General features: G+C 51.5%; 2 protein-coding genes across 2 annotated transcripts in view; one reads left to right on the plus strand and one right to left on the minus strand.

Moving 5' to 3' along the window:
- Positions 1 to 354: 354 nt before the first annotated feature.
- Positions 355 to 5,594, plus strand: LOC141932825 (cyclin-dependent kinase 3-like). Its single transcript, XM_074846964.1, has 7 exons — positions 355 to 518; positions 1,497 to 1,574; positions 1,936 to 2,056; positions 2,595 to 2,765; positions 3,197 to 3,298; positions 4,096 to 4,299; positions 4,690 to 5,594. Exons 1-7 carry the CDS (start codon positions 391 to 393, stop codon positions 4,810 to 4,812), a joined length of 927 nt encoding a protein of 308 aa, XP_074703065.1. The 5' UTR covers positions 355 to 390; the 3' UTR covers positions 4,813 to 5,594.
- Positions 5,595 to 9,276: 3,682 nt separating this feature from the next.
- Positions 9,277 to 16,675, minus strand: part of LOC141933223 (envoplakin-like) — a 35,004-nt gene continuing 27,605 nt past the window's right edge. Inside the window, exons 18-23 of the mRNA XM_074847686.1 lie at positions 16,134 to 16,327; positions 15,458 to 15,608; positions 14,808 to 14,891; positions 14,612 to 14,722; positions 13,895 to 13,987; positions 9,277 to 13,067 (exon numbers count right to left, since the gene is read on the minus strand). Coding sequence (XP_074703787.1) covers positions 9,618 to 13,067; positions 13,895 to 13,987; positions 14,612 to 14,722; positions 14,808 to 14,891; positions 15,458 to 15,608; positions 16,134 to 16,327 — 4,083 coding nt within the window. The 3' untranslated portion in view covers positions 9,277 to 9,617. The remainder of the gene's footprint in view (positions 13,068 to 13,894; positions 13,988 to 14,611; positions 14,723 to 14,807; positions 14,892 to 15,457; positions 15,609 to 16,133; positions 16,328 to 16,675) is intronic.

Genomic DNA, 16,675 nt, shown 5'->3' on the forward strand with positions numbered 1-16,675 from the left:
GCACTTCTCTACATCCATTTTGCTCGGTTTTTGCTTCAGCCAGCACACTGCACAATCTGGGTCACAAGCAAGTCCTGGGCGGTTGGTGCACAGCGTGTTTGGCTCTTGGGGTCTGCCCGAAGCCCCCCAGAGACACCCCACACCCCAGACACCTGTCAGTGTGCCCAGGCAGCCCTGTCTGCCTGCAGCTGCCCCAGTTCAAGGCCCGTCCCTGTGCTGGGGGAGCAGCAAGGGGGGACCCAGACCCCAAAAGCAGCTCGGGGACACACAAGGAGAGCAAACACCTTCTCCATATTTGAGGGTTTATTTCCTTTTTTTTTTTTTTCCCTCAGAAAGCAGTGCCAGCTGCCCCCCCCTCCCCCGCCACCACTGCAAGCCTGAGGCAGCACCATGGATACCTTGCGAGAGGCGTTTCACAAGGTGGAAAAGATCGGGGAGGGCACCTACGGCGTGGTGTACAAGGCCCGCAACAAGCATACGGGGCAGCTGGTGGCCCTCAAGAAGATCCGCTTGGACTCGTGAGTAGGATAAAGCCTCGGCCCTGGGGCGGCCATGGCCCGGCCCAGCCCAGTACCCACCCGGCCTGCCATGGCACCAGGCCGGCTGCCTCCTCAGCACGGCAGCAAGAGGGTGCCCAGTCGAGGGGGGAGGGGGGTGAGGAAGGCAAATGGCTCCTCTGGGGCCGGTAGGGCTATCTGTGGGGAGATGGCCACCAGCTGAACCCAGCAGTGCCCCAGCCCTGCCATGGGAGTGAGCAGGCAGGCCGTGAGCCCAGCCCAGTGTCCAAAATGGCGCGAGAGGCTCAAAAAAGCCTGACATGAGGGAAAAAAATGTCTCTATTGGCTCATGCAAGCAGCTAGGGCCTCATCTGGCACTACCTGGTCCCAGCTTCATGGCACAGGGCAGGGGGAAGTAGCCACCATTTTAGGAGGTGGCCTCTCCCTCAGGGGTGTGGTGCCAGGGCCTGGTGAGGCTCAGCCTCCAGGCAGAGCCAACTTCAACCCCTCCAGGGTGGGGACTGGGCAGATAAAAGTTTATTACTGTTCCCCTGAGTCAGCCCTGGGCTGTCTCCACAATGAGGGGTGTCAGTGTGGACTGGGGGCCATGGTGGTAGGTCTGCACCCCATGGTGGCCCCTCAGGACAGTGAAGGGGGCTGCCTGAGGAGTAAAGAACTTTCATCTCCCGCCAAGTGAGGCTTGGGCATTTAAACTGTCATTGCTTCTCCAAATGTGCTCTCACGTGCTCCCAAACAAGTCCCCAGAGTTTTCACTGTCTAGGTGACCCCCTCCCTCTCCTTCTCCACAGCTCTATTTCCCCCTGCCTCACCCCAGTCCACCCCATGCACGGCTCCATCCCAAACTCAGGGTGCCCAGTGTAACAGACCCTCCCCTGGGCAGGCGATGGGGTACAATGGAAGGGAGAAGGGACTCAGAACTCTGATGGCTGTGGGATCCCACTGAGGAACAGGGTGCCATACAGCCTGTCTCTGCCGCAGGGGGACAGAAGGCGTCCCAAGCACGGCCATCCGAGAAATCTCGCTGCTGAAGGAGCTGAAGCACCCCAACATAGTCAGGTAAGACCTGGATAAACACTCCCCACCAGCTCATTGATGAGCTCCTGCTCAGGGAACTCTGGGTACAGGCACCAAGGGGGGTTTTCCTGTCCTTTCCTGACTGTACAAACAGGAAAAAAATAAACAGGAAAACGCAGGAATCACTTGCATTTCCCTGGTTCGCAAAGTAGCTCACAGCACTGCCCCTTCACTCCAGCAACACAGGCTGGTCCAAGCTGCTGCTGCCCCATACTAGATGCTGCTTTTCCATCTGCCTCTGTCTGCTCTAAAGGACTCAGAGGCATCTGTGGGAGGAAGGATGTTTGGAAAGGTATGAAGATGCTGAAAGGTACTTAAGGAAGTGCTTGCACTTCTTTTGCAGGCTCCTGGATGTCATACATGGACAGAAGAAGCTCTATCTAGTGTTTGAGTATCTGAACCAGGACCTGAAGAAATACCTGGACTCATCCCAAACCGGAGAGATTCCTTTAAGCTTGGTCAAGGTACAGTGTGGAAGAAGTGCTAACAGGCAGGGCAGAGAGCGTGTGTCCTTACTGCCTTCTGCTGGGCAGAGCCAGCACTGAGCTGCTCTTAGCCAGACTGCATCTGGAAGAGATACATCCTTGGCTGGAGGCATTCAACCTCTCGGATCTCAAACATTTCAGCTGGGAAAACTTCGTGGCACTATTGCTCAGTGCATTTATTTCCCAGCTGTTTCCAGGCTTTCCAGCTCATCTTGCTGCAGAACAAACTGCTATTAAGAGGGCAACTGAGGGATCTATTACTAATTTCCTTTGTGCAGGGTAACGGATGGGTGGAAGGGACTGCCACTGCTTGGATTGCAGTCTTTCTGTCCTCATGTAGGGTGGGATCAGTCTGTGGCCATCTCCGAGTAGTGGCCCGCAAGCCTGGTGTTGCATTATAGCAAGGTCTTTTTTTCCCATTCAGGTTTATAAAGGATCCAAAGTGTGTTGGTTCATGTGATCCAATGATTCAAAGTGGTTTCATCATGGCCTTGTCTGAAATCTCTTCTCTCCTTAGAACTACCTTTTCCAGCTGCTGCAGGGTGTGAGTTTCTGCCACTCACACAGAGTTATCCACAGGGACTTGAAGCCGCAGAACTTGCTCATTAACGAAGCAGGAACAATCAAGCTGGCTGATTTTGGACTGGCAAGAACTTTTGGAGTCCCCCTGCGCACATACACTCATGAGGTATTGTTGAGGCTCCCTGCCACCTGAGCGTGGGGTACAAAATCCATAGTGGGTGAACAACAGCAGCATCACAAGTTACTCATCCATAATGGAGGCACAGCTGTATCCGGGCATGCGCTCTTAACCTAACCTGCAGCTAAGGGGCTACCTCATGTCCCCACAAAGCGTGCTGACTGCTTCGACCCTAGCCTACCTGCAAGCTGGGTTCTCACCTTCTCTGCACGGGGTATATTTATTTGTTCTAGAGTGTCTTGCTGAAGAATGATCTGTTAATCCCAATCTTGCTGTCACTAAGGTGTCTGTTACTTCAGCGTGGCCTTGGCACACTCTGATTTGTACAGTCACTGCCTTACAGCTGAGAGGAGAGGAGCCCATGCCTCTAGTTTCACCCAGGGAACTTAGACAAAGCTTGTTTGTTGGTTCCTTACCAGGTGGTGACTCTGTGGTACCGAGCCCCTGAGATACTGCTGGGATGCAGATACTACTCGACCGCTGTGGATATCTGGAGCATCGGCTGCATCTTTGCAGAAATGGTAGAATGGGCTTAAATAGTCTCTTTAATGAGCAGGGAGGCTTCAGCTGCAATGGCAAGAGGGGAAGGAGGGACAAGATGCCAAAGATCTGTGATACTGTGGTCCCACTCTGTGCTGGGGTGTGTTTTATGGGAAGTCCACCCTGAGGGTTAGCTGATCCTTAGCTGTGGGCTCAGAGCAGGGACCTGGCAGAAGGCACAGAAGCCTCTGTAATCCAGTTGCAGTTTCAAGTACACGAGAATGTGATGCCTCTCCTTCCAGAAAGGTAACTTCTGTCTTGTTGCTGCAGCGTTTTGATCTTGGGAGGAGATGACTCTCTTGCAGATGTCCCCACAGCGGCTTGCAGAGAACTAGCACTCTCATAGCATGGCAGAGTGGATCTCTGAGGGGTCCATACTGCACTTTGCAGAGTTTTTGCTATCCCTGCAGTGTAATAGCACTACCCCTAGCTCCCAAAGCCCCCAAGCTGCAGATCAGCAGAGCCTGGGCAAGCAGGTGGGGAGGGAGCCAGCCTGCAAGAGGGAGTGTTAGAAAACTAGAGACAAAGCCCTCTTTGGGGCCAGTCTAAGCGACTGGCTGAAACAGGGGCAGCCTTGGGGAGACACAGATCCCTGGAGAGGAGCTGGAGACAAGCAGACACCCGTGACTATCCCAGCCACTTCCTGGTGGAATCGCTGCATTGTAACTGCCCTGGTCTGTGCAGTTTGCATCTGCTGGAACAAAGGGTTGCTTGCAGTGGGAAATAGGGCACACAGCCAAAGGAAAGGTGGGAACTGGTGCTTTTTTTTTTCCCCCAGGTTACCAGGAGGGCCCTGTTTCCAGGGGACTCTGAGATCGATCAGCTCTTCCGGATCTTTCGCACCCTGGGCACTCCCACCGAGGTGACCTGGCCTGGGGTGACCCAGCTGCCTGACTACAAGGGGACCTTTCCCCGGTGGACAAGGAAGGAGATGGAGGAAATTGTTCCCAACTTAGATCGAGATGGTAGAGACTTACTGGTGGTGAGTGAGGGCTCAGCACAAGATCCAGGGACAGACAGGACCTTTTCAAACTGGGCAAAGAATAGGGATATTTGGGACTGACCTACCTGGAAGCGTGTTAGCTGATCTGGTTCTAACGCTCATCCCTGCTATTGCAGAAATATGGAATCATCAAATAGGGCTCAGTCCTGGCTCTGAAGCAGGACTGGCAGTGCAAGTTCCTCTAGGAAACACTGCATTGAGGGTCAAGGAACCCTTCTAGTGTAATCCCCATGGTAACTTCAGCTGAGTGTTACTCCCGAAGCCCAGAGAAGGGAAAAGGCAGGACCACCATCTGCATCTGGGCCCAGCCATGTGAAGGTGCAATTTGTTTTTTAAAATCCTAAATCTGCTGTGTTTTTCTCTCGGCAGCAACTGCTCCTGTATGACCCCAGCAGGCGCATCACAGCCAAGGCAGCCCTCGATCACAAGTACTTCTGGAGAAGTCCTCAGAGCCCTGAAGAGCAACACGTGCCGCAGAGACACCGCAGATGAGAAGACACAGCTCTCCCCGTGCACTTGCAGCTCCGGGTGGCAGCGGCATCCAGGGTCTCATTTCTCGGGAGGCACCTGGAGAGGGACGTTCTTGCATTTAGAGATTCTCAGCCCGTTGCTGGGGAAAGGTTTGTCTGGGTTACAGCCAGTAGAGCTGTTTTGCAGAGGTTGCGTGCAAAGGGGTGAGGGGTATTTATCAGCGTAAAACACTGAAATGTAGATGAGAGCGCATCTTTCAGAGGTTTGTCCTTGCGTTAATCAGTGAGCTAAGGGGACACACAGGGATGTCTGTCTGTCCAGCACTGGAGCATCCCCAGGTCTGTCGGTGGCAGTTTCTGACACCAGGGTGTGCTGGAGCTCCACGTTGGGCAGGGGAGCGCTTCCCTGCTCGGCCCTTTGCTGCTGATTTAAAAGGCTGGGCTTGTCAGCACTAGACAAGTTGTTTGATCTGAGCTGTTGAACAGAGCTGACATTCTGCTGTTTCACAAGCTGAAGAGCCCTGTCAGGTGTCTTCATTTGTGCCGTAGCTTGGACTGAGAAGCCAAAAGATCCAGTTATCATAAAGCACACGTTGCGTATGGCTGGAACAGTAACAGCTAAAGCACTGGCTTTCCATCATCCGACCAGATCTAACGCTGTTTCCTTCGCTTCATTGTCTTGGACATGTTTTTGCTGTTCAAATGTTTGGAGAATCATCACAAACTTTCGGTGTGGTTTTGACATCTTCATTTTTTTTTCTTTCAGTGCAGAAAAAAAATAAAAGCTTGTCATTTGTTCACAAACCTCGGTGTCTATTGTTTGGCGTGGCCCATTGGACTAGTGACGTAGGACGTTCTGGCTGGTCCTTTTTTCCACAGAGCTCTTCTCCCTTCATGACCTCCTGCACTCTTTCTTTTATCCTTTCCAGCCCAAATCCTTGGCAGTTGCAGAGATGTGCTCTCAATTCTGTTGTGGAATGAGGGGCTGATGGTTCTGCAGCCACGTGCTGTCTCGGTATGGTAAGGTGGGCTTTCTTTCCACCACAGGTTGCCACAAACCAGTTCAGAGTTATAATCTACTTATTTAAATACTCAAAAGACAGATTTTTGCCTTAGGGATGCCAACCTTCTGCACTCCTGTTTTTCATGCACGTGCACACACATCATGTGCTCCTAATAACTGTGATCCCAAGAAGTGATTTCAGCACAACCCAACAGCTCTCCAAAGCAATCACGTTCCTAGAGTTTCATGACAGATAAACAATGCAGTAAAGGAGAGAGGTGGCTGCACACGCAGCTGTAGCACAAACCTCCTTCCCCACCTACTGCATACCAGAGAATTTGCACAGGGGAGAGAAACCTTTGAGTCCCTCCTGAAAAAGCCCCTCTCAGCCCGAGACCTGCCTGTCTACAGCCAAGCTCTGTCATCCTTCGCCCTCCTCCATCATTCACTCCTTCTCCCGGCCCAACAAAAGGCAGCGGGCGGCTCTGCTTAATTCCTGACTTCAAAAAGACTTTTGTCATCCCTGCTGCAGCGGCCACACCTCCTGACAGATCCCCAACAGCGAAACCCTGGGCCCTGTTGCTCACCTCCCTCCGGGCCCTGCCGCGCTGCCTGGCTGTACTTCTCCTGCAGGTTTGGAAGCCGCCAGGACCTGGGGAGCTCGCTTGCCTCTGCAATTTGCACAAATTAGACTGGGTTTGGGGGGGGCGGGTGGGGGTTGCTTTGCTTTTGAAGCTGTTGGTAGGAGTCATGCTGGAGTGGCTGCCTGGAAAAAGTTGCCCTGCTCGTGTTTGGGAGGAACCGTTTTGTGATTGAGCAGGGGAGAGTAGGCAGCTGGGCCCACGCAGCATCTCCTGGCCTCTGTATGGTAACACCCAGCTCGCAGGGGCACGTTTGTGAGACATGGATGAATTCGGCTATGGGAATCATTTCCCTGCCTTTCCTACGTGTTTTAAAGTCAATTCATTTTGTACAGACAATTCTCTGTTTGCTTTATGCAAAAAAATGCTTGTGCTATACCAGACAAGCTGCTCACAGAAGAGGTTGCTTTTTTTAAAAAAAAAGATCTGCATCAAGAAATAAATACCAAGGACGTTAATCCAGTCCAGAAACAAATAAAAATACTGCAGCTCATCTAGCCCCACAAAATGAAGCAACAGGCTGAATTTCAAACATTTATGACCCAACCCCACTGCCAGCAAAGGGAACCAACAACAGCCGTGTCGAAATAACCGCTCTGGGAAAGCCACGATGCAGCGCCCAGCGCCCTGTGCCTGCGAAGGGAGGAAAGGCACTACCGGGCTCCTCCTGAGCAGCCCACAACCCTGCCAGGCAGCTGGGCTCTGGGGACACGTCAGGACGACACGAAACGAGCTGCTGTCTGCAGCTGAGGACCACTTGATAGCAAAGAAAAGGATTTTTAGTGGGGTTTTTTTTCATAAAAAAAAAAAAAGGCAGGCCAGCCTTCGAGGGGGACTGCTCAGCCAGCTCCACTGCTCAGCTGCCTATTCATCTCTTAACGCTTTCACCCAGCCTTAGGTAAATACCTCCCAGCACGCAGTTAGGGAGCACTTTATCCAAAATGATTAACTGACTGCCTAATTACCGGAACTGCAAGTCCCTTAGTTACAGAGCATTCCCTAAAACCATTGAATCAGCACTTCAGGAAAGAGTCACCACGTGAACATGGTACTGCTTTAAAAAAACAAGCACAGTTTTACCTCATTTGCAAGGGGAGCAGCAGGAAGGAGGGCAGCCCTAGAGCCCAGCACCCTGCCCCACGGAGCCGGGCAAGGGGAAGGCTGACAGCAAACTCACCTGTGGGGCTGAGCCGAGCTGCAGCAAAGGCCCCATTGCTGATGGATCCTCCCTGCTTTCAGCCAGCCGAGGGGAGCAAAGCCAAAGCACAGCAAGGCTGCTCCCAGCAGCTTTGAAGAGCTGGGGACCCAAGGACTGCTGGGACCTGCACTGGTCCCAGGCTCCTTGGTTGCACTGGGTCGTGATCCTCACCTGGCTGCGTTCCTGTGCACTGATAGCTGTTGGTCACCCCGGCAGGAGGCCAGGGCAGAGTTTCTCTCCTGATGTGTCCCCTGGTCCCCCACAGCCCAGCTCCAGCCCTTGCTGCTGGTCCAGACCAGCCAGGAAGGGGGTGCACAGCGTCCCGTGTGCCAGCAGTGCTCTACCAAGAGGAGACAGGCTGGGAAGGGATGCTCTAGGGTGTGTGCAAGAGTTTTCTCCGTTGTAAACCAACAACTTGCCCCATATTGATCATGGCAGCTGAGATGGCCACGGACACCAGCCATAGGCCTGTCAATAAACACAGACCCTGCAGAGCACGGGACAGAGCCTAGGCAGATCTTGAACTGGGAACTTGGCGTTTCCATAGCTGGACTCAGATTGTTAATGCTGAGTACTGCCTACCAGCAGGAAGGTAACGGGACCTGTGATTGTGCTGCGCTTGCTGGCATGGGAACAATTTCTTCTTGGAGCCCAGACTTCAAATCCCAGCTAGGCTCTATGGAAATAGAGGCTATGCTGCTACTCTGATGGGGGAAGAAGGGGGAGAAAGCCTCTACCCTTATGGATTCTTTTGGGTATATTGGAGTTCCCAAACAGCATCAGTTAAAAGAGCCCTTGGGAGAGGGGCTAGAGCAGCTCATGGCAATAGAGTTATTTTTCTCATCCCGCAAAGCCAGAGGATGCTCCACAGTGGGGTAGACACTAGGGAAGAACATTTGGAACATGAGCTTGTTCATTTCAGCAAGGGCTGAGCAGTGGAAGTTACACAAAGGAGTGAAAGCTCACCTAAAGAAATAGCAAGTGGAGATTTTCCGGTACTGCTGGGTGGATCCTGCAGCCAAGGGGTGTAGAAAGCAGTTTCACATCATCACTGGCTGCATGTATCATCAGTCTGCTACTGAAGGTCGTCCCTTCCCTTGCAACACAGTTGCCTCTCTACAGGTACAGGACAAGCCCCCCCAAATCATCTACTTCAACAGGGCTTGGTTTTGCTTGGGGCTTGGCTTCCTCTGCCAGCAGCTCAGTGAAGTGACACAAGTCATTGTACAGCCAACACTGTCACTGGTCTGCAGCCAGAGAGGCACCAGCGACAGGCAGCTGGAGGGGGCAGCAGGGCTGCTCCATTGGGTAGCTGCCTTCACTTAGACTGGATCAAACATGACATGGAACTGCACCCTTTGGTGACCAAGTCCCTCTTTCAGAGGTTTCCAAATGACCAGGGTTAAAGACAAAAATAATATAACAAAATCTTTAAAAATATGGACATGCAGAAAGAAATTTAGGGGGTTCAGTGCTGTGAGATCAGGGGAAGCAAGAGCCTGCAACTCCTTTGTAGATCGGGCTGCAGGGCCTAGGATTTCATGGGGGGCAAGACTAGCCATGCCGTTGGCCACTTTGCAGCCTCAGCCTGCAGAGACAACACAGCCACAGCCACACACTTTCTATGTTTATTGCATGCAGAAGAATGACCCAACTGGAAAACACTCTGGCTCTCCCCCCTTTCTGGGCCTAACCACGTTTAACCTATTGCCAGTGGAGTTCTCGCAGTCAACCCCCCTTTGCTGTCACAGCAGCACCCGGGGGACTGCCGGGACCCCTGTGTCAGGCCCTTACACACTCACGATCACACTTTGTTCCTCACACAACCAAGCTGCGTTGGGAAGCAGAGATAGCTAAGATAGAAGAGTATGCAGCCCTAAATGCTAGACGCTCCGTTCCTGTGATCGCTGCTGCCTCCATGGGGAGAGGTGTTTTGAAGGGATGAACTCCTGAAGGAACCAGATCCAGTACATGCCTGAGCCCATTCAGTGCCTGAACCGTGACAGCTTGGGTGAACGGCTCGCCTGGTGGTACCGCTGATAGTCCTCCGACGTGGCTGGGAGCAGCAGGAGGCAGCTCAACAAATCCTTCTGGCAGAGGGCCATGGCCTCCTTGTAATTTATCTTCTCTTTAGTGACAGGGTCAATGAGATCTTTTTCATAGTTGGACTCATCTTGGAGCCTGTTGGCCAGGTCACCTGTTATCATCCCTGTCTGGGCAGCTTCCAGCACAGGGATGCGACCAGTTTTCTTGGGATCAATGAGCCCTCCAGTTAGATGTTGGACCTCCAGGTAGGGGAAAGCACTGTCCCTGGTCATCCATCCCTTCTGAACTGCTTCCCCCACAGACAGCCTTCGTTTGGTCACCGGGTCCTCAATCCCTGTGAAAGCTTTCTGGGCATTGAGCAGTCTCTGCATGTAGGTCCTGTCAATCAGCCCCCTCTCAATTGCCTTATGGACAGAGAACCGGTCCCGAGAAATGAGGTCTATGATGCCCCCCGTGGCAGCCTGGGCTTCCAGGAGCTTCTGAGCCGTCATGGGATCAAGCAGCTTCTTTGCAACAGCAGTCTTGATGTTGTACTTGGTGTCGGTGGTGGTGTCATACACTCCAGCGATGGGGGAAGTGTCATCACAGAAGCCCTTCTGCGAGGCTGGGGGGAAGAAGCTTTGGGTTTGGTGGGTGGTAGGTGATGAGAGCGGGGATTTGGAGATGATGGAGCCAATGGAGAGGGACGGGGGAGGCTTGGATTCCCCAGCCACCAGCAAGGCGAATTCAGAGATGGGAATCTTGCCATCCCGATACAGCTGGTACTCCTCCTTTGTGATCCTCCTCAGCCTTAGTGCATCATCGATGGAGTACTGCTTCCCACTTTTCTTGTCAAGGAGAACTGAGATTTCCCCGTTTGGGCCCAGGGTGGTGACTTCCTCCCAGTCGCACTCCAGCTCTTGCAGCTGGACGTACTGGCCTCTGTCTATGATACCTCTCTTATAGGCCTCGTAAGGGGACATATCCTTCCCTGTCTCAGGGTCCAAGATAGAGATCTTGGTGGAGAGGTTTGTCTCTCTCATCTGGGTCTCATGATTGATTTCTTCCCGGTTGACTCTTGACTGGAGATCTCGAATGAACCTCTCCTTGTTGTAGATCTGGTCCTTCTCCCTAAGGATGTCTGCCTCCAGCAGGGAAAACTCATGTTCCAGCTGCTTCTTCTTCTGCCTGTCATTCTCAGTCCGTTGGTTGAGCAGTTTGGACTCCTCCCGAAGGAAGAGGACTTTCTGTTGCTTCTGCCTCTCCAGCTCCCTCAGTTCACTCTCCAAGTTGGCTCTCTCCTGGATGGCCAGGTTCCTGGCTTTCTGCAGCTCCGTCTCTTCACGAGCCCATGTCCTCTTCATGCCTTCAGCTCTCTCGATCTTCTCCCTGAGCCGCCGTACCTCCTCTTCTGCCTTTTGCTTGGCTCCTCTCTCCCTGCTCAGCAGCTCCCAGATGCGTGCACGTTCACTCTCCAGCGCTCTGTCCTTTTCCACTCGAATCACCTCCTTGTAGATGGTCTTCTCCTGGGATTTTGTTTTCTGCAGGACATCGACTTGCATCTGCAGGTTCTTGCACTCTCTCTGCAAGTTCAGCACCTCCGTCTTCTCATGGTCCAGCTCCAAACGCAGGTTGCTGGCAGACTGTTCGAGGACTGGATCCTTCTCCAACTTGACCACTTCTTCCATAATGATCTTTTCTTGCACTGGGGCTGGGGTCTCCTCCAGCTCCTTTATTCTCAACGTAATTTGTCTCATCTCCTTCTCTAGTGCAAGCCTCTTGCTTCGATCCTCCTGAAAGTTGAGCAACCTCTCTTGCTCTTCCACCAGTGCACGAACCTGTTGCACGTCACGTTCCAGACGACGCCTGTTGCTCACCTCCTCATCCAGACTCCGACTCAGCCTGTTGTGCTCATCTCGGAGCTTTGGATCCTTCTGAGTCAGTATCACCTCTTGAACAACTACCTTTTCCTCTGGCTTTCGCCTCTCCAGTAGCATGTATTTATTCTGCAAGTCATAGATTGCATCCTCTGCAGCTCTCCTCTTTTGAGACATGTTACGCACCTCTTGACGAAGACGATCAGCTTCTTTTTCCAAGAGTGGATCATTCTCATATCGGATGACTTCCTTGTTGACCAGCTTCGTTTCCACCTTGGATCTCTCCCTCTTCCATTCATCCCTTTCACCCTGCAGTCTAATGAGCTGCTCTTGGGTCCTGCCATTGGTGTTCACTAGTTCATTGAGCTGTTGTTTCAGCCTGTCAATTTCTCTAAGAATCTCTGGACTCTTCTCATGTTTCACCACCTCCTCTATAACCTCCTTAAGCTCGACCACTGGTTTCTGTGACCTGAGGACATCGAGCTCTGCTAAGGCCTCTTCCACTTCACTGTCAATCTTTGTTCTTTTCAGAGTAACTTCCTGCAGCTCCCTTTTCAGGTGGGCAATTTGTCGCTCTGTTTCGGGATCCACCAGGAAAATCTCGTTGACCCTCTCTTTAACCTCTACCCTTGGTTTTTGCTTCTCTGCAATACTGCACTGGCTCTGCAGCTCTCCCAGCTCACCTGTAAGCATCAAGTTTTTGTTCCTCTCTTCTTCAATCAGGGTTTTAAGCTTGGAAGACTCTCTCAATAACTCTGGGTCCTGCTCTACCTGCTTCACCTCCTTAACAATAATTTTGGGTTCTGCTGTTTCAATTAGTCTTTCCACCTCCTCAATCTTGTTCTTCACTTTCACTATTGCTTCTTCTGCAGACTTCCTCTTGAAGGATTCCTCATCGATTTGTAGCTGCAGGGTCCTAACAGACTTCAGCATTTCTGGGTTTTTCTCCAGTTTGATCAGCTCCTTCACCACCACTTTCTCTCGGATATTGGGCTGCTTTCGCTCCAGCATGTGCAGTTCTCTCTTATGCTGCTCAAGTTCAGAAGCAGCAGCCAAGCTTCCCTCCTGGAGACGTTTGATCTCCTGACGAAGACTGGCTGCTTGGCTATCCAGGCTTGGATCTTTCTCAATTTTTGTAATCTCTTTGGTGAGGAGCTGGGCAGGAATGACCTTCTTCTCACTCTCCATCTGGGCAAGCTTCCGGCTCATCACTTCAATGTCTTCTTGCAGGCTCTGCCTCTTTTTGCCTTCTTCTTCAACCTGCTGTGCCATCTTAGACAAGTTGCTCTCCAACTGGGGGTCTCTGTAATATTCTATCACCTCCTTTTCTTCCACTCTTTCAATGGGCTTCTGAGTCTTCAACATTAGTAGTTTGTTTCTGTGTTCCTCCAGGTCCTCTTCAATCTTGGCCACTTTCCTCCTTTCCTCCTCCAGCTGCGATTTCAACCCCTCAGATTCCCTGCTTGTTGTGGCTTTGTTTTCAGATTGCTGGGTTTGCTCATGTACAGCTTCAATGTCATCATGCACTTCCTTCTGCAAGGGAAAAACAAAAAAGAATAATTAAAAAAAAAAAAGGCAGGGAAACCAAATCACACTTTGAATCTGGCACAGAGGCCTTTTCTATAACAAGGCACAGTGGGAGACAGAACTGGTATGGAATCCCCAGGAAGCCTCCAAATAAGGCTGTTTGTAAGTGGCAAATGAGGACACATTCCCACCATCTCAAGCAACTGACTTGGTGTGTCTTCTCCTTGTCATAGAGGTGCTGCAGCAGCCCACAAAGGTGCTTTGTGCTGCCTTCTTGTATCTGCAGCTGAGGGAGGGTAACACGGCCAGTCCCTGCAGCATCACAGAGCACCCCACTTTCATCTCTTGTCCTTCCTGAGCACACTGAAAGTCATCCATCTCCGGAGACCTTTCCTACAACTGAATCCAGCCCTAAAAATGCATTAAAGTCCTACCGCTTTGAAGTGTTTCCAGAAGGTTGTGAGCACTAAATTCCAGCCACATTCACAGACGAACCTGAAATTCTCAGTCTGTGAAGGTTGATTAGATATAGCTGAGAACAGGACTCAAGAGCCTTAATCCTTTTTCCTAGCATAAACTACAGCTTCAGTATGAGTTGTGGGCCCACAGTGGTGATGAAAGTCACAACCCAAGATCACTGTCAGTGGAACTGTGGTTTCTCATGGTCTTTCTCTCACAGGGGTTTCCATCCCTGTCCCTCTGCACACCTGGATGTGGAGATCCAGGGAGGGTGGGGGGATCCCAGGCTGAGCAGATCGCTGACAGCTTTGGAAAAATCATTTCAACCCCCAATCTAAAGTACCCCAGTCGTGCCATGAACTGTTAGCTGATACCTTCTCAACAATCTTATTGGCAAACTCCAGCCGGCTGAGCTGCTGTTTATTTTCTGCTGCCAGCTCCATGTAGAGCTTGGTTACATCATTTTCCTGAAAAAGAAACAGCAGTGAGAGTCTCGTCCCCCTCACCTTGACACAGCTCTGTTGGATGGCACACTCTCCCACCCCTTTCACCCAGATGCACTTTGTGTACTGCACTATTCCAGAGATTAGTGTCTTCACATCTGATTTTCTAGAGAGACACAGAGTCTAAGGACTCATGTAGGAGATCCTGTCCCCTTTTTTTAAATGCCTGTTAGATGCCTGCTAGCCTACACAGGGCCCAGACTTCCAAACTCACCTTGGGCCACATATGAATGGCAGTTAGCAAATAGCCCAAGGTGATGCAGGAGAACTGGGGTGTAACTGGGAAGAGCACACAGGAGCTCTGTGTCAGTCCTGTCCTCACACACCCACCCTGTAAGTTTTATCTTCACACACAATATGGTAAGGAGGCATCATCAACAATCTCAACCAAAGGTACCAGACACACACCTAATTCTGGATCTCACGTGCTGCTTTACCCCACAGACAGAGATCCCGGATGACATTTGTCCTTGGGATTAGGACCACAATCAGCTGTGACTGTAAAAGTGGATTAAGGCCTTGCAGAAGATATGGGGCTCAGGTAAGGAGCTAGACAATGGTTTCCATGCCTTCATCTTAACATTTTACCTGGGCCTGGATGCTTTCTTGTAGGGGGGTCACACGCAGCCTCTTTGCAGCAGAGTCAGTCAGGATGGGGTCCAGAGAAGAGCTGTATTTGCCTGCTTGAAGTTCATAGTCCTGTTCAGAGCAGAAACAGAAGAATCAGGTGGGATCTCTCAGGTGAGATGCTAAGGGAGCGCTAGAGGGGAAAACCCAGCCATACATTGAGTGTGGACTGCACGTTCCGGGACAGCCTGACCACCCCCTTCTTCTCGGACTCCTTGCTCTTGATCTCCTCCACCAGCCTCTGCAGGAGAGACACATGATGTTAGGGACAGGTTGAAATACAACAACCCAGTAACACTCTGGCAGCCAAGAGCAGTAGCTCAGCCTAGTACTGGAGGGAACAGAAGGACATTAGGAAGAATCTCTGGGGCTTTAGAGGATCTCAGCAGCGCTCTCACTTGCCTAGGACCTGCCACACTGATTTATCATGTATGAGATAAATACCAGCCAACACAAAGACCTCCACGTCTCACCATGTGAGCTAGTCAGCTTAGGATCTGCTCAAGGGGAGAAAGATCCAGGAGCCAGATGCAACATCTCAGCCCAAGGTGCAATCTTTCAGGATCTGAGTGGGATATCAGTCTGGGGTGCCCAACAGAGATGAGGACACAGCACTGTAGATGAACACAGTGGGGCAAGATACATCATCTGTGGGCTGCAATCCATTGTCTCCTTGTTCTAGTTCATTCACTGTGATGGGTGGAGCACACAACTAGGAGCTGGTTGGTATTATTCTGCATACTGTTCACAAGCAAATTCCCTCATTCCTGTAACGTTACAGGTTATGACGCTTGCCCTGGAACACACCTTCTGTGCCTGCAGCTTATAATTGATCTGGCTTGGCCCATCGGTGGTCTTCACTTGGTGCTTGGGTAGGTTGTTCATCCAGAACATCAGGTTCTCATTGGAGTTTTGGAACTGCTGGTAGGTGAGGCTGATATTTCTCAGGGTCTTCTCTCTGCACAGCACAAAGGTGAGCAGAAACATTAAGGGCAGTGGTAAAGATTCGTGTGCAAATTCCTAAAAAGACACTACGGTGAGAAATGTCACCACAACAAACACCAAGATAACAAAAACGAGGGAGTGACAACTGGTCCCTGAGTGGGGAGCACAACTCTGTGCACATCAGGTTTGCTACTGCAGCATGAACACAGCTTGAGAGATGAGAGAAGGAAAAGGCAGGCAGCCAGCAGCAATGCCCATGAGAAGGGTTAAGCACCAGAGTCTCTCTGGATAGGGTCACTGGGTCAGGCAGAGGCCAGTGGTCAGCTACTTAAGACTGCCTTCTCACAGCTATCTGGAAGCTCAAAGCCTGTAGGAAGGTGGAAACTACACAGCAGGACAGACCTGGTCCTCAGTATTACAGAACAGCGGTCAGGGTCCTGCAATGAAGAACATACTCTTGGGACTGACAAATGCTGATCCACATTAACTAAGAGGAAGCTATGACTCCAGGAGCAGAGAAGACACCACAGTTCCTCACCGCTGATCCAGCTGGTCTGCAACGGCATGGTAGCGATCATTGAGGAGCTGCACCTCCCGCTTCTGCCGGGGCAGGTCAGGGCAGTACTCCTGGAAGTTGTTCTGCACGGCGCTGCAGGTGTGCTCAGCATCCTTGAGCCCCCGGTTCAGCTTCAGCACACAGTCCTCTTGGGCCACCAGGTCCCGCTTCATCTTCTGCGGAGGAATAAAGACACCTCCAGGTTTGCATCGGTCGATGCACCAACCAGAAATACCTTCCTTAACACCGTTACTAACTGTGCAGCACCTGGGGGCTAGTCAGGCTCTCCAAGATAGGCATGCAACATGGAAGAGATGGAGCAGTGAGACTGTTTGGTAAAGAAGGTGGGAAGCAAGGTGGGTTGGACAGCGTACGGAGCAGAAGAGAGAAGTTCTGGGGAAGGCAAAAAAGGGTCACTGTGAGTGCTAATGATGGGGCAGGGAGATTGGGAGCAGGAAAGAATAAGGATGGGTGTGAATCAGAGCAACAGAGGTTGGATGCTAAGGGGTTCATCATGTATTTTA

This window comes from Strix aluco, chromosome 21 (assembly GCF_031877795.1).
Source record: "Strix aluco isolate bStrAlu1 chromosome 21, bStrAlu1.hap1, whole genome shotgun sequence".
NCBI lineage: Eukaryota > Metazoa > Chordata > Aves > Strigiformes > Strigidae > Strix > Strix aluco.

Bases quoted from the DNA above. Each gene is read 5' to 3' on its own strand.
- LOC141932825 (XM_074846964.1), top strand. From the start codon at position 391: ATGGATACCTTGCGAGAGGCGTTTCACAAGGTGGAAAAGATCGGGGAG. The intron at 2,766-3,196 runs GTATTGTTGAGG...GTTCCTTACCAG, and splicing joins TGCGCACATACACTCATGAG to GTGGTGACTCTGTGGTACCG. The intron at 3,299-4,095 runs GTAGAATGGGCT...TTTTTCCCCCAG, and splicing joins GCTGCATCTTTGCAGAAATG to GTTACCAGGAGGGCCCTGTT.